Raw genomic sequence first — 23962 nt, 5'->3', positions numbered from 1 at the left:
TTTAAAGAGACAATATAAATTTAATATCAAATGCCAGAGGACCTCGAAAGTCATATCACGGACACGCCAATTTGTGTTTCATCGATTTCAAATTCAATGATTCATAACTTTAAACTTTTTATCGGATTTTGAACAAACCGTGACTGGTGTATTTCTCTCAATGTTATGGTTCCATAGTAAAGGCCAAATATTATTATGGTGGACTCTTCCTGTAAATACACCGGTCGAGAAAAAGAAAGGCAAGGACTGTCTCCGTTTTAGCGTTGAGGGTGTGTTATTTTCTCAGTTGATTTGGCGCGTGACATGGAAACAGTCCAGGCAGTGAGCAAATCAGAATCCTTAGATTAAGAATGGAGGGGATGGGGCGTTCTCCTACTTCTTGATAACCATTGGTTTGCTTTACTTGATACTTGCTTTTTTCTTCTTCTTTAAATTGTTTTATATTATACTTCTACCTGATTATGAATGACACTGTGTCAAAATGATTTTGAGGAACTTAAATTCTATAAGCTATGCTTTAATTTTATTAAGTTCCTTTTTTCACAAGTAATATTGAAATTTTCTAGTGTTAATGCAATACAAACTTATGCTGTGTAGATGTCTTTAGTGTTCATGAGTATCAAGTTTGATAATATGCTATGTTTTGATAAAGGGATCCGTTAACTTTGTCTCAGATCCTTAAACAAAATCCTTGATTTAGCTCATGCTGCAATCATAATTATAAACCTTTAGGTTATTCAGAAATCTCATGACTTTTACAAGCCGATCGCCTGTCTGATTATCAAGATATTCATGATTGGAAATCGAAATTTCATTTTGTGTTTTCCTAACGGTTTTCATAACACTACAGTCTATTGCCAGGATAATAATCGGGAGCGTGAGGAGGGTCAAATCTGACTGATATGAGCGCTATACAAGAACCCATTATTATAATTGGGGAGAATGAGTATGGTAAACCGGTCATTTAAAGATTGTTTTACCTCTTTGAGGCACTATATGACCATTTTGAAGCGCAATTTTTTTAGGGCTTCAATATTACACTAGATCACAGACACTGATAACACGTAGGGCTGTGCATCTCAGATTTAACATTGTTAAATGATGCCTTTAATGTATTGTTTTTCATGTGAAATAAAAGACACTAAACTGAAACTGACTTTAAACGACTTACGGAAATTATTTACGATGTATGCACATGCTAGACTAAAATCACGAAGAGAAGTATAATACTAGAATTTAAATCGTCACGAGGACGATTAAGGTGGTCTGTCTTCAAGTCTTATGATAGATTATAATATTTACTTTATTGAGAAAGGGAGAAGTTATATAGACATGTAAACAATGATGATCATGATGATGATGATGATGATGATCTTGATAGTAATGGTGATGACGATGATGATGATGATGATGATCATGATGATGTTGATGATTATCATCAACAGACCATGATGACATCAGACTGACAAAAATGAGAGAACATTTAGATAGTATATAGTCACAGCTACAACATACTCAAAAATCAACAAAAATCAAGCCGAAATAACGGCGATATTGCTCGCAAAAGACAAGATTTTGTAGAATCCAGATTTGAGAAAAAGTCATCTCCCATAAGGATTGCACGCAAAAAGTAATGGATCAAGTGATAATAGGGTAATAATAAAGTAAATATGGTTGTTTATTACATTATTTACGATTGTACGTGTTTTAATATTGAAAGGAGATGGTACAGTGAAAGGTCAAAAAAGAAAAAAAAGTGAAGAAAACAAATTGTTGGAGACGCCCGGACTCGAACCAGGGACCTCGAGGTCGGAAGTCAAGTGCGTTACGGATATACCAAAACATTTCCCATAGAGATTACACGTAAACGGGAAATGGAATTCTCAAATCCCACTTTGGAAGTGAAATATGAGCATGATCCCGGCATCTGAATGAAAAATAAAGGGCACACTTATGATAGCTTATTGTCTCAGCTACAACATACTCAAAGCTCAGCGTAAATAAAGATAAAACGACGGAGATATTGCTCGCGAAAGACGAGAATGTAGAATCCAGTTTTGAGAAAAAGTCATGTCCCATAGAGAATACACGCAAAATGTGAAAAATTGACATGCCACCTTTAATCGCAAAAATACGCCATGATACCTTTGTCAAAATGAAATATTGTGTGAAATGCATTTGTAGAGAATTGTCTAAGCTAGATCATATCAAAATTTGGAAGAAAATTGATCATTGTTTACAGAGATACAGTCAATTTTCCAGAAATATGCTGACGTCATAATATGCAAATTGAAATTTTGAGTTTGGAGGCCATTATGATGACGTCATGAGTTAATTGAGGGTCAAATGAGACATGAAATCATACCTCCAACTCATAATCTATTTAAATATGAAAGAAATTGGGGGTTATCTATCAATTCTGAAGAGTTAAAATGAATTTTGTGTAGGCATGTTTTTGCACATGTATGTTATGTATTACAAGAGCTCGCACGCACGGATGCGTATCTTAACGGACGCTCATTCCGTTATTAATGGTCAGAAAAAGGTAAACAAGGTATCAAAATGCTTGAAAAAATGTGCCAAATAAGATGACAGAGAAAATTTGGCGATTCTACGTTGCAAAATGCAAGTACGCGCGAAAACGCGCGCGCATGTGCGTGTGCGCGTTTTTTTGCAAAATGCTTAAAATGGCCTGAAACGTATGCAAAATTAATTTGGAACGAATTTGAGCATTTTAAAATTTTAATGCGCGCGTACGTGCGCGTCGAGGTGCGCGCGCGGAATTTGTTGACATTTTTAGTTGACCTTTGACCTGAAATTGATGTATACCGAATATGGTTTATTTTTTAATACTCGTTATCGAGATATGATAATGACCTGATTTTTACAAAATGGCGCCTGGATGACGTCACGATGACCCCATGAACTTGAAAAAGGTTTTAGGAACTTGATATCATAGAGCTTGATGACTGACAGAAATTTGAAGGAAATTGACCTTGTCGATTTCGAGTAAACGTGTGCACAAAAAAGTGTACGGAAGAAATAAAAATAAAGAAAGAAAGAAAGAAAGAAAATTCTAGCGAAATCAATAGGTGATCTGTCGTTGACAGACCACCTAATAACAGTTTGAGGAAGAGTGATGAAGAAAAGGAACCTGCATCGTACTGGGAGGTCACATATTTACAGGGGAAAAACAAAATGGGGTCATGACAATCGACGGCTTAAAAGTTTTCAACTTATCAGGAAGGACCTCTTCCCGTTACGGATTACGCCAATATGATAATGATTCAATTGAGACACGAGTAATGAAGTTCGATTACATTCTCATGTTTCAACTTTGTAGTAATTCATTTTAACTATTTTGCTTTTTTCTTTCTATTAATGATTCTTTCAAATTAAATTACGTATACTTCGACATTATTTTGTACTAGAAAATTATAAGTCGTAGAGCATCAGGAATAGGGCTCACAGTGTTTATTTTATTACAGTTTTTATTTTGTCTGTTTAAATCTCATTTCCTATTTCTTTATCATGCTTATCAAAAGTAATCTGGAGTACTGAATGGTTATGACGCAAATCGAACAATCTTTTAGAGTTGAACGAAATGTACTGAAAATAAAGTACACTTATAAAAAAAAGTGTTTTCATTGAAGGCCCAAAACTAACACAAAAACCACAAAATAACAAACATATTATGTGTACATATACAATGGTTAGAGTCCAGTTACATGTATCATCGTGAATTAGGTTTCTCCACATGTATATCTCCTCACAAGGGTTATCGAGATGATAAACAACTAGGTTCCCAAATATTTTTTTTTTAATTTTTGTTTTTTAAAGGTATAAGTTTAACTAATCATTCTTTTGTGCAACTTTCTACTCAATAAAGACACGAAGGATTGCAAATTTAGATCATATTTTCGGAACTTACATCAAATCACATAAAACGCAAAGCACAAGAATAAACAAAATTGATGGATGTGTCATGTCAACTGCCCGAGTCAACTACAATTTACAAATACATAATTAAACCCTGAATGAACAGTCGATTACATTATACAATTATTTATGGCATTGGTAAAATTATGTACACTAATTTTGTTGATGTTAAACAATAAACATGCTACATGTGGCGTACAGAATTAATGGAGAGAAATATGATGTATTTGTAATTAGCAAACTACAAATAGTAAATGTGCATATAATATCCTGGACAATAAATATGTGACACATAATGTAATCATCGGAATGTACCAGATGGTTTGAGTTTAGTTTGCCGGCAAAACCAAGTCCAGATAGTTTTATTTTCCTGATCATCGCATGTCCAACAATTTTTTTTAATTATTCAATTTTATTTTTTACAAAGTTTTTCTCAAACGAAAATGGTCAGGCCATAAATGATCAAATACAATGAAACGTTGTGATTATATAAAGGTGAGTTATGCAATGTTAGGTTATATACGATTTTATAATCCGTTGAGATGAATTAAAACGCTTCACAAGACTAACTACATTGGCAATAAAGGCAAAATCTGTTATTCTAAATGAATATGCTAATTGTGAATAAAATATAGAAATCAAATCAATGTATTTGAGTGCATAAGATCTTAACGTCACTAAATATGTAAATATACAAATATTGTAATATTATTAATCTCAGTTCAGCACTACACTATGATTTATTCGCATGATGAAAATAAATTTCCTTTAAAAACAGAAATAGTAGCCTCTTCTTGAAATAATTTTTAGAAATCAAAGTGCTATCATTAAATTTTTACAAAAAAAGATTCTCGAAATGTTCTGCATTGCCTGTGTTGTTCCTTTATTAAACATTTAGCTAGTGAAAATGAGGCGGTCATTGTCGCTTCGCGACAGACAGCTACTACTACTACTCCAGGAACTATCAAACAAGGAAGTCAAGTATTGTTATTATAAACTTAAAATCTGACTTCCTCAGGAACTACATTTCCGATTAGAAATTTCCTCATATGGTTCTGTATAATAAACGACAATATGCCTACGTGACAGGGGATGGTATTCAATTTCCCCAAATAGCATGAGCTTAGATTCTCTGGAGTGGTGGGGCATATCCATAATAATGATAGCATCATTTTTACAGACGCTCACAATATTGAGCAAAACTACATTAACTTTCACATCCTGGGTGGAAGATGGCAAATGTAGAGTAATGTCTTGCCAAAGGACGTTAGTGTTGGGTTGAGATTTGAACCCTGTACCTTGTAATCTGCAGTGGGGTGACTTATCCAGTAGACCACAACACCGCTACTATTATAGAGAAAAAAATGTCCTGCCTGCTTCTTGCAATGAAGATTGCTGTCAATTGAAGATATAATGGCAACTCTGTCATGATGTTGAAATAGTACCCTACGCTGATTTGAGGTGTGGTTTGGTATTATTTTTCTCTCAACTTTCGCAGATGTAAATAATACCTCAAATAACCAAATTACTACAGGAGTATTACTGTCGAAAATATGCCAATGTGCATTTAATTTTTGTTGTTGTCATTTACATATTTTAAAAACTAATTCTGTACCTTTTCCTTATTGCAATTTATCCCCCCCCCCCCCCATAAGCATACCTTTCATAGTAATATTCTCTAAATCTACTTTTCAAACCTTTCAACCAATGAAGATCTAAATGGGTAAAACATAAAATAATTAGGGAACAAAAAGTATTACGACAAACTTTGTCCAACATGTTATTTTATTTGACGTAAAAGTCTCTTCCAAATATGTTCAAGTGAAAAATAATAAGATTTCAATACGATTTCACAGCATGATTTCTAATCATCATTGGATAATTGACTATTTAATCTTAAATGGATAGTTGAGTTCTGTTACCAGACCGCAAATGCCTTCAAAGTACATGGTTATTGCTCTTATTCTTATCTATGACATTTATAGTGCCCTTTCAGAACCTAAAATTGCTATGCCGAAGGTAATTTTAGACCCCCAAATGTGTGAAATTTAGCCAATACGATCATACCAATTCAGCTCCACTTAAAAAAAAAATACCATGACCTTTAATTAATTATTTAATTAAAAATAACAGTACATGGGCCGGCTGCTTGTGCATAATAAAACCAACACGAAAATGCCAACAAAAAAAGCCAACATCGGCATTGGCTGAAATACGACGTAAAAGGCGCTATTTCGTTGTTTCAACGGATTTTTCAAATTTTTAATATTTGTGTTGGTACACAAGTATCATAAATCGTTATATTTATGGATATTTCAGCCGTCTCTGAACCGATTTTGATCAAACAGAGATGATTTTGTCATTTAAATTGTATGTTCTTTCAAATTTGACACTCAGTTTTTCATTATTTAACAAAAAATATTTTGTGTAGCGCCCTCTGTAACAGAACTCAACTATCCCTTTAACATAGAAACATCATGTTACAGACGTGTTGAGAAACAATTATGTTTATATTTTAAAGTGACATAGCCATTGGTACGTTCTCCAAAGATGAAATGATGATGTGATTTTTTGATACCTTTTAAAGAATATAAACTCTAAGGTAAGTCATGAAAGACCCTATTCTCACCTACTTCCTGGACCGGTCTACGTTGTGAAGACGTAAGTGTACCAGGAGGCGTACCTCGCACCGCTCCAGACGTGGATCGCTAGTGGATCAGTTTAAAGTAGACCAATATGGAGTGAGTGACAATGGGGTATTTCTAAATCTTGGATAATTTTTGTAACGTCTTTTTATGAAGTGAATGTGGATATATGATTATTATTGGTACATACAGTTTATAACTTCTTAGAACTCTATTGATCAATATTGAAAGAGTCATAGAGATTGATTAATAAAGTTATGGGAAGATAATTATAAACTTAATCTATCAGGAATAAATCATATTGTCACATCCTTTTATGAAAAGAAGTAAACAAAAATGATTCCGACTTTATGGGTAACAGTGTACTACACTAAAGTGTATCCAGTAATAATAATGATTCAGTTAGGTTTATCGACCTCGGCGTACAAAGCCTCTTCATCATGACTGTGTATCATCCTTATTTAAGGCTTTGGATTGGTCGCTTGGTTTTGGCTTCACTGTAGGCCGATTATCTTTAGAGGATGGTTCTTTATTGAGCACAGCATAGAGTGGGATTTCATCACCCTCATTTCGCTTTTCTGGTCCAGATGTGGCATATATAATGTTCCCTTTAGATCCTGGTCTTTTATCGGACAAAGCATAGAACGGGTTATCCGCACCATCCCCTGTAGATGCTGATCCTGGACTAGAGAGGGATATTTGTATCATTGTCATCTTCGGCTCCCAGATTTGGCATGTCAACATTCTTATACTGGTCCTCTTGCTTTAATTATTTCTGCTCATGCTAATGACGATTTACAGAGCTGTTGCCACGGAAAATAACAAATACAACCTCTGACTTTGCAACACGATTCATGATTCCTGTCTTGTCGGGTATGATATAGAATGCGGTGTCTAATTGATTATCCCCAGATCTCAAAATCGATTTCTGGATAATCCTATCACTGGACTCGTTCATATCCTTATTCGTCGATTCGTGTCGTTTTCCAAATGGTCGACTCGTAAGCTGTATCATGTTCACGATCTATTACAACTACCTCATCAATCTCGTCATATTCATGTATTTCACCCTCATTACCTATTCCTTCCTGTCGGTCTCGTGTTTGGTTCAATCTTAAAACAAGTATTAGTATCACAATGACAGCAATTATCAAGAAAGAACCAAGGATGGCAATTATGATGATTGTAATACCGTTGATTTTAATATCGTTTCCTGTTCCTGGACTTATATAATTTCTCGTCTGGTTAGACGTTGTAGTTCCAGAAGTCAAATAAGAAGTCTCCATAATCGGTGACGAAAATGACTTTGGCGTCGAGTCATATAGTTTTGTCCTTGTTGTTGTTGTTCCTGTGGTTTCTGACTTTGTTGTCGATGTGCTTGATGATGACGTTGCTGATATTGTTATAGGTGAGGTACTTGGAGAAAGTTTAACCGAAGTATAACTTTGAGGTGTTGTTAGCTGAGCTGGTAAGATACACTTAATGTTCGAAAGAGTATCAGTAAACGGATTAAACTGAACTTGGATTGTACCATGTATCATGGTGATTGGAATATTAAAGGTTAAAATACTACCTTTGATGATGGCCGCATTCGTTCTGCTCCTGTTGATTGTTATTTGTAGTCGAATTCGTTCGGCTGTATGAAAATTGTTAAGTAAGCAATTCACATCCTTTCTTGGTTGTTCCAAATCGTGTGACGTTGATAAATTTACAAAGCAAGTCGAACATCCGATCACACGGACGTCGTATTCCTGAATATGTTTACTGGCATACCGGCAATCATAATTATGTTGCCGATTCTGGTCTAGCATTATATATGTACAAATTAAATAGTGTAGGAGATATTTCCATTTCATACGACTGCGTAAATAGACTATCATTATACAAAAAACCATGAGGGTTACTCGCACTGACGGCTGCAATAGGATACTGATTGTCCTTTACCCACTGGGTATTCCACCTGTATATCGTAATCGTACTGCAACGTAAAGTAATATTCTCTCCAGCATTGGCTACTATAATTTCACTTTTCACATTATCTGTGAATAACAGCATCCCAAGTATGTATACTGCCATACAGAGAACCATCTTTGATTGACGCAGAGCCATTTCGATCGAAAGCTAAAGTTCGTTATGCCAATGAATACAGAATATACCCTTTATCAATATTCGTCGACGAGACGAACACTATAATTCTCAACTGCCTGGCCAGTTTCCTTGTCGCACGCCCAGTCAACTGAGAAAATAACAAACCCTCAACGCTTAAACGGAGACAGGATCCTTTCATTCTTACGTACCAATAAACACTTCGTTTTGGTTTCTTTTGGGAACCACTCCTATCTTTACGGATTGGGTCCAGGGGGCCACCTTGAGGCACCTATTAAATTTCAGATGCAGAGCCCCGGTCGGGGGTCTAAGAGTCGTTCTCTCTTAATATTAAGACACAAAAAGAGGGGGTGGGGAGGGAGAGGGCTACGACCGATTCCCCGTCACTGATTTATACATTTTATGCACGCAAACGGCATAGTTTGCAGTGGGGTAGTCACGTGACTATGATTTTTTTTTTTGTACATAGACCTAACGCGGTCTCTTCAGATTTTATATGAACTTAATGTGTGTGTTTGTGGGTTCGTGGATGGGTGTGTGCCGATATCATCAAGAACTGTACCTCCACTTTGACGACCATATAGGGGTACGTTTATATCAGTTTACCTATTTGCATGGAAAAAGTAGGTCATTGTTTATGTTGTAAATGTCCAGAGCATCTTCGGGATGTTATATTCCTACAACCCACAACTACAAACATAATGTGTCCTCGAACATTTTATACCGATGTGTAAATATGAGTGTCGAAATGTGTATGTGTGTATGTATAATTTTTTTTTTTATTTTTATAGAAAATGAACCCAACAGGTATGGTCACGAACGAAATTTATCGTCACCATTCGAACTGGCGTCCATCAGAGTCGGCTGTAGGCGAAGGCAGAGAGCTGACTACTACACTAACTAACATCTCTCTTGGAAAACAAACTTCTAAAAATACGAGAATCTATGTGAACATCCTAATTACAGCAGGATGAAGAGTACCACTGATTTAGATTCGGTAAATACAACGAAATTGTATACACCAATAAGTAGGACCCTAAATTATTGGAAATAACAGCGGCTAGTGACCATTCACTGTGTAGTTTAAACTTCAAAATTAGATTTTTTTTTTTAAATAAGAAAGAAATCAATATTCGAAATTGTAATGAATCAAACATAAATGTTCATCTATGACGTATCTCTCGACGTCCTGTCCCAATCATCTGCACAGAAAATATTATGATGTTTGAAGGTTTGCATGGTGGTATGAACAATCGCGGAAGAGGTTTACGGTACACCATGTGTAAAGTCCTAGAAGGACTAAGGAAAGTAGATAGAAATAGAAGTGAGATGGAAAGGCGAGAAAGTGGAGGTTGGAAGGAAGAGTATCTTTCGGAAGTGAGTATAGTCCTGAAAAGGACTGTAAACCAGAAAGTTGTAGGCAGGATGAGAGGTTTGAGTAGAAGACTGGATTGAGTTGGAGAGTTGAGTAGGCGAGTAGAGTTGCAGAGCAGGAGCAGGAGAGTAGACTCGAAAATATTATATTAGTTGTTGATGACGGAATAAATTTGTTTCATACAGGAGTTGTGTAAAACATACGTGCGGTGATTACAACTAGCGTGCTATACTTTTTTAAAGAAACAATATAAATTTAATATAAAATGCCAGAGAACCTCGAAAGTCATAATCACGGACACGCCAATCGTGAGTTGAAGGCGCTGTTTACTACTGCTGCCACTCTCAGGATGCTCTCCTGATTTTGTGTTACTATATGTGTTTCCTGACTACTATTGCCTTCAATTTTTATATCAACATTCATTTTGGGACCTTGTCATCCTACTGGACAGTGTTTGAGTGGTTTTTCATGAATGATTAAAGCGAGATTTTAGGATATGTTTTCGACTGATTTTGCTGCACTTTCACTTGTACTGCTAGCAGTGTTAAGCTACAGTACAGAGCACCTATTATGCGGAGGTTCAAATTAGGACTGCATTTTGAATAGCAACATTGACAAAGACTTTGACCATTTTAGAGTCTTATGTCTGAACCGTGAAATGTCTAGACACTGGACCGTGCATCAAAGCCCTTCAACAATGGAGACAAAGCCCATTCATGGTCTCCGGTATTCAAGGTCCAGCCTGATTGCATTGAGACATTCAAGATGTGCTAAGGTCACACCATCAGCAGATGTACTATCCCTACTGAAGGAAAATGGCATTCTGAGGTATCGAGGTTGCCGAGCTGGTAACAGAGCAAGAAGGAAACAACTAGTGAGGTCAACGGGAATTGACTCTTCCAATGTTGTTATTGATGCAAATGTCGGAAATGAAACATTACAGCATGTATGTCACTGGAATGCTCGCTCACTGAGACATAAATCTCTTCTTCTTCAAGACTATGTCATCACCAACGAAGTTGATGTAATGTTTGTCACAGAGACATGGCTGACTGAAAATGATGACGCTGTAATTGCTGAGGTAACACCACCTGGTTATACTTTCACCAATGTTCCACGCACTGGCAGTCGTGGCGGAGGTGTTGGTGCTCTGGTCAGGTCTGATCTGAAACTACATCAAGTGACTATTGATCCTCATTTTACAACATTTGAGCACTGCATTATTACAGACAAAGCTCGTTCGGTGAACTATGTTGCTGTGTACCGTCCACCACCATCCAGCACGAATGGTCTGAAAACATCTACGTTCCTCGAAGAATTTGACAGCTTCATCGATGACATGAATCAGACTCCTGGGAAGCTACTGCTTTTAGGTGATTTGAATGTCCATTATGACTGTCCCGAGAGACATGATGTCGCACGCGTTGTAGATACGCTGAAATCCGCAGGACTCAAGCAGTACATATCAAAGCCAACTCATCGACACGGCCATACATTGGATGTAGTGATTGCGAGGGAAGATGAGAATCTTCTCTGTTCCATACGTACAGATCCGAGCCTCATGTCCGACCATGTAGCCGTGAGCTGCATGATCCGTGGTGAAAGACCATCTACAGATGAACGGCCACAGGAATATCGCAAATTCAGCAACATTGATCACACGTTGTTTGCCGATGATCTTGCCAGTTTCCTTGACAATCAACCCTTGGCGGAGGATGTAAACAGTTGCGTGCTCAATCTTGACAGAGACATGGAGCGTGTCCTGGATATCCATGCGCCTGTATGTCTCCGCACCACGCAAGTTCGTCACAGGCCAAAGTGGTACAACGAAGAAGTTGATGCTGCAAGACGTGAACGCAGAAGACAGGAGCGGAAATGGCGTAAATCCCTTAAAGTCAATCCCGATAGCGATCGATCGGCCTACTGTGAAGCTAAAGCTGCTGCAGCTGAAGCTCTGTCAAGGGCTAAACGGTTCTACTACAATGACCTGTTTTCTGAAAGTACTCCAAAGGACATGTATAGAGAACTGAAGCATCTTCTGAATAAGAGTAAACGATTTCTCCCAGATGCTGATTCATCAGTTGAGCTTGCCTCTACATTCTGCACATTCTTCAGTGAGAAGATCAGAGACTTGCGGAGATGTATAGATGACTTAAACGTTGACGAATTGGACAATCCAAATGGTATGGCAATCTCAGCCCCTTCATTCGTGGAGTTCCAGTTGGTCACATCAGAGGAGGTTCAGAGGCTGATCAAACGCTCACCCAACAAGACATGTCCTTTGGATCCTCTTCCAACGTGGCTCCTGAAGCGTCACCTTCCTGTTTTGCTGCCAAAGCTGACGCATATCATCAACGCATCGTTGGCATCAGGCGATTTTCCATCATCTCTAGGTGTTGCATCTGTGACACCAGTCTTGAAGAAGCCAGGACTTGACAAAGAAAGAATGAAAAACTACAGGCCATTTCGAACATAAGGTTTGTAGCCAAGCTTATGGAAAGAGTCGTCTCATCACAGTTAGCCAACTACTTGGAAGACAACAGCCTTGGTGATCCTAAACAGTCTGCATATAGGAAAAATCACAGTACTGAGACTGCATTGGTGAGTCTTCAGAATGATATCCTATGTGCTCTGGATGATCGGAATAGCCAAGCTTATGGAAAGAGTCGTCTCATCACAGTTAGCCAACTACTTGGAAGACAACAGCCTTGGTGATCCTAAACAGTCTGCATATAGGAAAAATCACAGTACTGAGACTGCATTGGTGAGTCTTCAGAATGATATCCTATGTGCTCTGGATGATCGGAAATGCGTCATTCTACTGTCGCTAGATATGTCATCTGCATTTGACACTCTTGACCACACGATCTTGCTGACAAGGCTTCGGGATGAATATGGTGTCTCTGGCACAGCACTGCACTGGTTTAGATCATACCTGAGCAACCGACTATCACATGTGCGAATCAGAGGAGTGAAATCACTAGACACCAGGTTGGAGTTCGGTGTCCCGCAAGGATCGGTGATGGGCCCGCTGCTCTTTACGCTCTACTCGAAACCTGTATCTGATATCCTTTACAGTCATGGCATAGGCTATCATGTATACGCCGACGATATACAGGTGTATATACAATGCGACCCTTCTAGCCAGGACTCTGTTGATCATGCTGCATGCAGACTACGGGATGCAATGAGAGATGTCTACAGGTGGATGACATCCAACAAATTGAAACTTAATCAAGACAAAACTGAGTTAGTAGTCTTTGCTTCGAAAGTCCATCAACGATTGCTCCAGAACTTCACTCTAACTCTTCATGATGGGACTGTGATTAAACCGTCAAAGAAGCTGCGTATTCTTGGCGTCGTCTTTGACAACCTCATGCTGCCAGATGTTCACGTCTCAAATGTAGTCAGGACTGTCAAATATCATATCCGGAACTTATGCAGGATTAGAAAATATCTTGACGAAAGTACCACTCATGCTGCAGTCCGTGCCTTAGTTTTATCTCGTCTTGATTACTGTAACAGTTTGTTGAGTGGCACAACAGCAAAGAACATTCACCGTCTTCAGCTTCTCCAGAACCAGTCTGCACGCCTCATCTTCAAACAACCAAAGAGCACACACACCACGCCCTTGTTGAACTCTCTGCATTGGCTTCCTATTCAACAGCGAGTGCTCTTCAAGACCTCCACCCTTGTCTTTAAGTCGTTACACTATCTCTCTCCCTCATATCTTACTGATCTCGTTCATGTTAGGCACTCCAGTTACAACCTAAGATCCAACACTCGTACAGTTTTAGATACCCCAAGGTGTCGAACCAATGCTGGTAAGCGGGCATTCATAGCCACTGCTCCAAAATCATGGAACAATCTCCCCAATTTTGTACAAACTGCTGATTCTCTAATGACTTTCAAAAAACACCTCAAAACACACTTGTTTAACTAATGCCCGCTTACCAGCACTTGTTCTTGCTCTTCTATTACCTGTCTTACCCTTTATTTTGTTCATTCCTATATTGTTACATACATGTCTGTTGTTAAGCATCTTTCTATTTTGTTAATTGTTCATTGTATATGTTAATTAAGCGCTTTGTATCTACTTGTAGAAAAGGCGCTATACAAATGTTCATTATTATTATTATTATTATTATTAATTTGTGTTTCATCGATTTCAAATTCAACGATTCATAACTTTAAACTTTTTATCGGATTTTGAACAAACCGTGACTGGTCTATTTCTCTCAATGTTATGGTTCCATAGTAAAGGCCAAGTATTATCATGGTGGACTCTTCCTGTAAATACACCGGTCGAGAAAAAGAAAGGCAGGGACTGTCTCCGTTTTAGCGTTGAGGGTGTGTTATTTTCTCAGTTGATTGGGCGCGTGCCATGGAAACAGTCCAGGCAGTGAGCAAATCAGAATCCTTAGATTAAGAATGGAGGGGATGGGGCGTTCTCCTACTAAAAAAAAAAAAAAAAAAAAAAAAAAAAAAAAAAATCCCAAAGGGAGGGGGGGGGGGGGATTTTAGGGGGGTGATGGGGGGGGGGGGGGGTTTACACATATAAAAATATCAAAGGGGCGTTTAACCCCCCCCCCCCCCCCCCCTGAGTACGCGCCTGCTTCTACCTGATTATGAATGACACTGTGTCAAAATGATTTTGAGGAACTTAAATTCTATAAGCTAGTGTTAATGCAATACAAACTTATGCTGTGTAGATGTCTTTAGTGTTCATGAGTATCGATTGTTTTAATATGCTATGTTTTGTTAAAGGGATCCGTTAACTTTGTCTCAGATCCTTAAACAAAATCCTTGATTTAGCTCATGCTGCAATCATAATTATAAACCTTTAGGTAATTCAGGAAGCTCATGACTTTTACAAGCCGATCGCCTGTCTGATTATCAAGATATTCATGATTGGAAATCGAAATTTCATTTTGTGTTTTCCTAACGGTTTTCATAACACTGCAGTCTATTGCCAGGGTAATAATCGGGAGCGTGAGGAGGGTCAAATCTGACTGACATGAGCGCTATACAAGAACCCATTATTATAATTGGGGAGAATGAGTATGGTAAACCGGTCATTTAAAGATTGTTTTACCTCTTTGAGGCACTATATGACCATTTTGAAGCGCAATTTTTTTAGGGCTTCAATATTACACTAGATCACAGACACTGATAACACGTAGGGCTGTGCATCTCAGATTTAACATTGTTAAATGATGCCTTTAATGTATTGTTTTTCATGTGAAATAAAAGACACTAAACTGAAACTGACTTTAAACGACTTACGGAAATTATTTACGATGTATGCACATGCTAGACTAAAATCACGAAGAGAAGTATAATATAACAGTTTGAGGAAGTGTGATGAAGAAAAAGAACCTGCATCGTACAGGGAGGGTCACATATTTACAGGGGAAAAACAAAATGGGGTCGTGATATCGACGGCTTAAAAGTTTTCAACTTATCACGAAGGACCTCTTTCCGTTACGGATTACGCCAATATGATAATGGTTCAATTGAGACAAGAGTAATGAAGTTCGATTACATTGTCATGTTTCAACTTTGTAGTAATTCATCTTAACTATTTTGCTTTTTTCTTTCTATTAATGATTCTTTCAAATTAAATTACGTATACTTCGACATTATTTTGTACTAGATAATTATAAGTCGTAGATCATCAGGAATAGGGGTCACAGTGTTTATTTTATTACAGTTTTTATTTTGTCTGTTTAAATCTCATTTCCTATTTCTTTATCATGCTTATCAAAAGTAATCTGGAGTACTGAATGGTTATGACGCAAATCGAACAATCTTTTAGAGTTGAACGAAATGTACTGAAAATAAAGTACACTTATAAAAAAAAGTGTTTTCATTGAAGGCCCAAAACAAACACAAAAAACACAAAATAACAAACATATTATGTGTACATATACAATGGTTAGAGTCCAGTTACATGTATCATCGTGAATAGTGTTTCTCCACATGTATATCTCCTCACAAGGGTTATCGAGATGATAAACAACTAGGTTCCCAAATATTTTTTTTAATTTTTGTTTTTTAAAGGTAAGTTTAACTTATCATTCTTTTGTGCAACTTTTTACTCAATAAAGACACGAAGGCTTGCAAATTTAGATCATATTTTTGGAACTTACATCAAATCACATAAAACGCAAAGCACAAGAATAAACAAAATTGATGGATGTGTCATGTCAACTGCCCGAGTCAACTTCAAATACAGAATTAAACTCTGAATAAACATTAGATTGCATTGTACATTTATTTATGGCATCGGTAAAATTATGTACACTAATTTTGTTGATGTTAAACAATAAACATGTTACATGTGGCGTACAGATTTAATGGAGAGAAATATGATGTATGAGTAATTAGCAAACTAAAAATAGTAAATGTGCATAATATCCTGGACAATTAAAATTGTATAAATAATGTAATTATCGGAATGTATCCAATGATCTGAGTTTACTTTGCCGGCAAAATCAAGTCCAGATAGTTTTATTTTCCTGATCATCGCATGTTCAACGACTTTTTTTAATTATTCATTTTTGTTTGTTTACAATTTTTTTTTTCTCAAACGAAAATGGTCAAGCCTTAAATGATCAAATAAAATCAGACGTTGTGTTTGCATAAAGGTGAGTTATGCTATATTAATTCAGTTATAAACGATTTTATAATCCTTTAAGATGAATAAAAAACGCTCGCAATCCTAACTATATACATTGGCAATATATAGGGGAAATCTGTTATTCTAAATTTAATATGCTCATTGTGAATAAAATATAGAAATCAAATCAATGTATTTGAGTGCATATATGATCTAACCGTGATTAAATGTGTAAATATACACATATTATAATATTTTCATTCTGAGTTCAGCACTACACTATAATTTATCGCATGATAAAAATAAATTTCCTTTAAAAACAGAATTAGTGGCCTCTTCTTGAAATAATTTTTAGAAATTAAAGTGCTATCATTAAATTTTCACAAAAACTTAAAATACCTCAAATACCAAATTAATACAGGAGCATTACTGTAGAAAATATGCCAATGGGCATTTAATTTTTGTTGTTGTCATTTACATTTTTTAAAAACTTATTTAGTTTTTCATGTTTTTATTTCTTTAAAAAGAAAAGAAAATTAAGTCCTTAGCTATTTTGTTCCTTGCAATAATCTTTGTGATATTGTTCCAAAAAGTAATTTTCAGAATATCATCAATCCTTACTTCTTTCTTATTGGAATTTTAACCCCTCCCCCTTAAAAAAGGATACTTCTCATAGTGATATTCTCTAAATCCCGAAATATACGTTATAAACTTTCCTGACCAATGCAGATCACAATGGGTAATATGAATACATCGTATTTTTAAAATTATTGTATTTGTTATTACTATTTATATACTGCGCTTTCCCCAGAGCGGCCCAAAGCGCTTAAAACAAGAAGAATCCTAAAAAAAAATGAAAATGAAAACTTACAGAATGCTAAAATTCTGGATTACGAAAAAGAAATGTTTTAAGTCCCTTTTGAATGAAGAGACGGATGGTGATTGCCTGAGTTAATTCCAATATTTAGATGCAGTTATAGTGAAAGTCCTATCTCCTGCTAGTTTTCGTGTGATGTTGTATGTAAGACGGAGTGGGTCACTGGGGCTCGTAGATTCCTGCGAGGGGTGTATAGGGTCAAACAACCACGTAGGTATTGAGGTGCCTGTTTATTAAGGGATTTAGAAAGTAAAAATAGTAATTAAAAAACTATACGATGTCTTACAAAAAGCCAGTGCAACGAGTCAAGGAGTGGTTTAAGGGAGTGAGATCTCGTAACCTGATTAATTAGCCGGGCTGCCCAATTTTGAAGTCGTTGGATACGATCTAATTGAGTAACAGGGATAGTGGAAAGAAGGCCATTGCACTAATCTAAACGAGACAGAACTAGAGAACGAATTGCGTTGTTACAGGCGGATTGATTAATGTATCTTCTAATTCTAGAAATGTTCCTTAAATGAAAAGTTGCAGTAGTACATATTTGAGAGACGCGATCTGACATTGACATTTCTCTATCCAAGAGCACACCTAGATTCTTAACAGTGACTGAAGGGCTTATGAATATATCACCAACTTTTAACTTAAGATCTGGTAGATTGCGTAAACTGTGAGGAGAGGCTACTACAAAGAATTCTGTCTTCGAGTCATTCAATTTTAATTTATTAACTAACATCCAATTTCCAATATCTGAAATGCAACTTTGAAGTCTAAACAAAGCAACAACTAAATCTCCTGGGATTTTGGGATTGAATGAAGTATACAATTGGGTGTCATCTGCATAAAGGTTACCAACTGGTGTATATAGAATACCCGGTGGGTCCTACTATCGATCCCTGTGGAAGTCCACAATATTGTCACATCCTTTTATGAAAAGAGGTAAGAAAAATATATGATTCCATCTTTTTAGGCAACAGTGTAGTAAAATGTTTTTTTACAGTAATAATAATGATTCAGTTAGATTAATCGACCTCGGCGTACAAAGCCTCTTCATCATGTGTATTATCCTTATTTAAGGCTTTGGATTGGTCGCCTGGTTTTGGCTTCACTGTAGACCGATTCTCTTTAGATCCTGGTTCTTTATTGAGCACAGCATAGAGTGGGATCTCATCACCCTCATTTCGCGTTCCTGCTCCAGATGTGGCCTTCATCATGTTCCCTTTAGATCCTGGTCTTTTATCAGGCAAGGCATAGAGCGGGATATCCGCACCATCATCTGTAGATGCTGATCCTGGACTAGTCTTCCTGGTATTTCTTGTGGATCTTGGTCCTTTATCAGGCATTGCATAGATAGGGATATTTGTATCATCGTCATCTCCGGCACCCACTTGCTTGAATTCTTTCTGCTCATGTTGATGAAGATTTACCGAGCTGTTGCCATGGGAACTGACAGATACGACCCCCGACTTTGCAACACGTTTTAACATTCCTGTCTTGTCCGGTATGGTATAGAGTGCGATGTCTAACTGATCATCACCTGATCTTAAAATCGAACTCTGAATAATCTCATCACTGGACTCGTTCAAAACGTTATTTACCAATTCACCATCTCGAATTCCAGACGATCCACCAATCGATTCGTAAGATGTATCCTGTTCACGAACTACGACATTTATTTCACCCTCAATTCGTCTACCTTGCTGTCGGTTTCGCCTTTTCTTCAATCGTAGAACAAATATTATCACAATGACAACAATCATCAAGATACCACCAAGAATGACAATTATGATGATTGTAATACCGTTGTTTTTAGTATTGTTGTCTTTTCCTGGGTTTATATTCTTTCCCGTCTGGTTAGACGTTGTAGTTCCAGAATTCAAATAAGAAGTGTACATAATCGGTGACGAAGATGCCTTTGGCGTCGAGTCATATGATTTTGCTCCTGTTGTTGTGATCGCTGCTGACGTTGTCTCTGATGTGGTTTCTGACTTTGTTGCCGATGATTTTGCTGATGTTGTCGATGGTGACGTTGGTGACGTTGTCATCAGTGAGGTACTTGGAGAAAGTTTAACCGAAGTATAACTTTGTGGTGTTGTTAGCTGAGCTGGTACGATACATATTATGTTCGACTGAGTATCAGTAAACGGATTAAACTCAACTAGAATTGTACCATACGTAATCGAAATGTTAAATATTAAACTATTACCTTTGATGATCGCTGTATTCGTTCTTTTCCTGTTCATTGTAATATGTAGTTGAATTCGTTCGGTTGTATGAAAATTGTTAAGGTGGCATTTCACATCCATTCTTGGTTGTTCCAAACTGCGCGACGCTGATAAGTTTACAAAGCAAGTGGAACATCCGATTACACGGACGTCGTATTCCTGAATAGGAATATTGCCATCCCGGCATGCATATATTGCCGATTCTGCTCTAGCATCATACATGTACAATTCAAAAAATCCGTCAGATATACCCGTTTTATACGACTGCGTGAAACGAAAATAATCGTAAAACACACCTTGAGGATTGCCCTCATTGACGGCTACAATAGAATATTGGTTGTCTTTAACCCAATAGATATAGGCGTTGTATCTCGTTCTAATATTGCAGCGTAAAGTTAGATTCTCTCCAGTATTCGCTACAATAATTTCAGGATTCACATCATATTGAGCCTCTGCGAATAAAAGCATCCCAAGAACGTATACTACAGTAAAGAGAACCATCTTTGAATTACGCAAAGCCATTTCGATCAAAAGCCAAAGTATGTTTTGCCACTGAATCTAGAATATGCCCTATATCTATATTTTTGGACGCGACGCACAGTTTCCGTGTCGCGTGCACAATCATCTGAGAAGTAACACAACCGCATCGTTAAAACAGAGACAGGATCTTTTTATTCTTACGTATTGGGTCCAGGGGGCCCCTATTAGATTTCAGGAGCAGGGCCCCTGTCAGAGGTCTAAGAGGCGGAGCTTCCGGACGCTTTTGAGTTTTTTATCTTCAAAATGGCGCCGTCACGAGCACGGGGCTATCATATTATTTTGTAAGAATCATCTCCCTTTCTATCTCAAGACAATTTCATAAATTTCATAAAATTTCGTCCACAGGTTTTGTAGGGCAATTCATCGGCAATGTAATTTGTATAAACAAATTTAAATTTCATGTTCTGTTTTTCCTCTCTCTCTCCCTCTCATCTTTTCCTCTCCCCGTCTATCATCTTCTCTTCTCTTTAGATTGTACTTGTTTTCGTCGCTCTCTCTTTCCTTTCCCCTTTTCTGCGTTTAAGGATACAACATGAAGGAGGGGGCCGTGGCCGATTCCCCCGATTCTCCCCTCCCCCGCCACTGATTTATACATCTCATGCACCCATTACGGATAGCTTGCGGTGGGGTGGGGTTTCCATCCCATCCAATACTTTGCCGACCCGTTACTCAGGACAGTAATTTTGTTTTTGTTAAAAGTATCACTACTTTTCCTCTTTTATTCTCTTTTACTACTTTTCTCTTTCTTTCCTTCTTTGTTCTCCTGTCGCTCTCCTTCTTTTATAAGACCGACAAAAGAGAGTCGCGACATATTCGGCTCAACCTGTATCCGGCACTGCATTATGCGTAGCTTGCGGTAGGGGGGGGGGGGGTCCATCCAGGCGCGGATCCAGGATTTCTAAGGGGGGGCCAAATTTGAAATTATGGGTCCCCAAAAAATCGCAACGATTCAGCAAGCCGCTGAATAAGCCGGGGGGGGGGGGGGTCCCGACATTTGAAATTTTGACCCATCGGCATTCCGTTCCGTTGGGGGGGGGGGGGGGGGGGGGGGGGTAAGGTAAGGATTTTATTTATTTATTTTTCATTTTAATTACAAAAAAGAAAAATCAAGAAAATCAAAAGGGGGGGGGGGGAGGGGGTTTCCCAAAAACATACAAAAAACTCAAGGGGGGGGGTTTAACCCCAACTTAATCCTCGTCTGAATTAAGTTCTCCCCCCCCCCCTCCCGCGCGAAGCGCGGAAGCTTTTACGTTTCATTAAATCATTAGAGAAAGAAGACGATTCGTTGTACCGTTCTCGACTCTTATTCCTCGTCTGAATTAAGTTTTCCCCTCCTCCCTTTTACGTTTCATTAAATCATTAGAGAAAGAAGACGATTCGTTGTATCGTTCTCGACTCCTAATCCTCGTCTGAATTCAGTTTTCCCCTCCTCCCTTTTACGTTTCATTAAATCATTAGAGAAAGAAGACGATTCGTTGTACCGTTCTCGACTCTTAATCCTCGTCTGAATTCAGTTCCCCCCCCCCCCCCTCACGAGCGCGCGAAGCGCAGAGAAAAAAGACGATTCGTTGTACCGTTCTCGAATCTTAATACTTGTCTAAATTCAGTTCCCCCACCTCCTGCGCGAAGCGCGGAAGCTTTGCCATTTAATTTAATTATTAGAGAAAAACAAGACGATTCGTTGTACCGTTCTAGAGATTAATCCTCATCTGAATTCAGTTTACCACCCCCCCCCCCCCCCGTTTCATTAGTATCCGCTCGTCTTCAGTCCTTCTTGAATGACAATAACCTTCAAGACAACTTCCAATCAGCATACAGAGAAAAACACAGTGTTGAGAATGCCCTCTTACGAGTGCAAAATGATATCCTCACCGAAATGGATAGTGAAAAAGTAACTGGGCTAATTCTGCTCGATCTGAGTAGGGCATTCGACACGGTTGACCATGTTATACTCCCAGAGAGACTTCAGTCTATGGGCATTGGTGGACAGGCTCACCAGTGGTTAACATCTTATCTCTCAAACAGATCGCAGAGGGTTTGTGTACGCAGTGCTGTCTCTAAGACAGTTCATCTTGGCTTCTCTGTGCCCCAGGGATCGGTACTTGGGCCACAACTCTTCAACATTTACACTCTTCCCCTTCATGATATCATCAAGAGGCATAATCTCAAGCACCATATGTATACTGATGACACGCAGATATACTTTTCGTGTTCTCCCACACAAGGAGAAGTTGATGCCTGGATTGCTCGTGTTGAAGCCTGTATAAGTGACATTAGGAATTGGATGAAGGAGAATTACTTGAAGCTCAATGACGACAAATCTCAGTTTGTTATGCTGGGTTCCAAGCAGCAACTCGCCAAATCGGTAACCCCCAATCTGAATATTGGTTCGTCATCAAATACTCCAGTGAAGAAAGTTCGAAATCTTGGAGTTATTTTTTACTCCAATATGACCATGGAGTCGCAAGTATCATCAAGTGTTAAACTTGCGATCCACAGTCTCCGCAATCTTCGTGCTATTCGCAAGTATCTCACCACAAAGGCGACTGAGCAGCTTGTGCATGCATTTGTTACATCCCGCATCGATTGTTGTAACTCTTTACTCTATGGCATCCCTATGTCTCAAGTTAAGAGGCTCCAGCTTGTTCAGAATGCTGCTGCCCGTCTAGTGACATATACACGCAAGTTCGCCCACATCACTCCAGTCCTTAAATCCCTGCATTGGCTTCCTGTTGAACATTGTCTCACCTACAAAATCCTTCTGATCACATACCGTGCCTTGAAGTTCTCCTCGCAACAGTACATCTCTTCTCTACTCAACTTTCGCAAGCCTGGTCGTTCTGGTCTGCGTTCTGCCAATACATCAACTCTGATCATCCCTAAGACCAGACGATCATGGGGAGATCGAGCATTTCCCTCAGCAGCTCCCCGATTGTGGAACAGTCTCCCTTACACACTTAAGGACTGTAAATCAGTAGATAGTTTCAAGGCCGGCCTGAAAACTTATCTAATGGCCAACTTTGACTAATATCATCTTCTTCTTTTTTATAACCATGTGTAATGTAATTTAAGCAAAATTATATCTAAGTATATTATGTAACTCATTGTAAGCGCCTAGAGCACCCTCTGGGTGGACATGTTTGCGCGTTATAAATGTCTGTATTATTATTATAATTAAATCATTAGAGAAAGAAGACGATTCGTTGTACCGTTCTCGACTCTTATTCCTCGTCTGAATTCAGTCCCCCCCCCCCCACCCCTCCCGCGCGAAGCCTGGAAGCTTTAACGTTTCATTAAATCATTAGAGAAAGAAGACGATTCGTTGTACCGTTCTCGACTCCTAATCCTCGTCTGAATTCAGTTTTCCCCTTCCGCGCGAAGCGCGGAAGCTTGTACGTTTCATTGAATCATTAGAGAAAGAAGACGATTCGTATTACCATTCTCGACTCTCAACCCTTGTCTCAATTCAGTCCCCCCCCCCCCCTCCCGCGCGAAAGCTTTGACGTTTCATTAAAATTATTTAAGAAAGAAGACGATTCACTGTAACGTTCTCGTCTCTTAATCCTTGTCTCAGTTCTGTCCCCCCCCCCCCCCCCTCCTGCGTGAAGGCTGTACATTTCATTAAATTATTAGAGA

The 23962-nt window shown here is 38.2% G+C and overlaps 1 protein-coding gene across 1 annotated transcript; it reads left to right on the top strand.

Annotated features, from left to right (window-relative positions):
* Positions 1 to 10762: 10762 nt before the first annotated feature.
* LOC115923297 lies at positions 10763 to 12541 on the top strand. Its single transcript, XM_030983740.1, has one exon. It carries the CDS (start codon positions 10763 to 10765, stop codon positions 12539 to 12541), a length of 1779 nt encoding a protein of 592 aa, XP_030839600.1.
* Positions 12542 to 23962: the final 11421 nt, after the last annotated feature.

Source organism: Strongylocentrotus purpuratus, unplaced genomic scaffold (assembly GCF_000002235.5).
Source record: "Strongylocentrotus purpuratus isolate Spur 01 unplaced genomic scaffold, Spur_5.0 spur5_scaffold_13, whole genome shotgun sequence".
In the NCBI taxonomy this organism is placed as follows: Eukaryota; Metazoa; Echinodermata; class Echinoidea; order Camarodonta; family Strongylocentrotidae; genus Strongylocentrotus; species Strongylocentrotus purpuratus.
Note: the sequence above shows the minus strand (reverse complement) of the source record. Positions and strands in the feature narration are given on the sequence as shown.

Bases quoted from the DNA above. Each gene is read 5' to 3' on its own strand.
- LOC115923297 (XM_030983740.1), top strand. From the start codon at position 10,763: ATGGAGACAAAGCCCATTCATGGTCTCCGGTATTCAAGGTCCAGCCTG.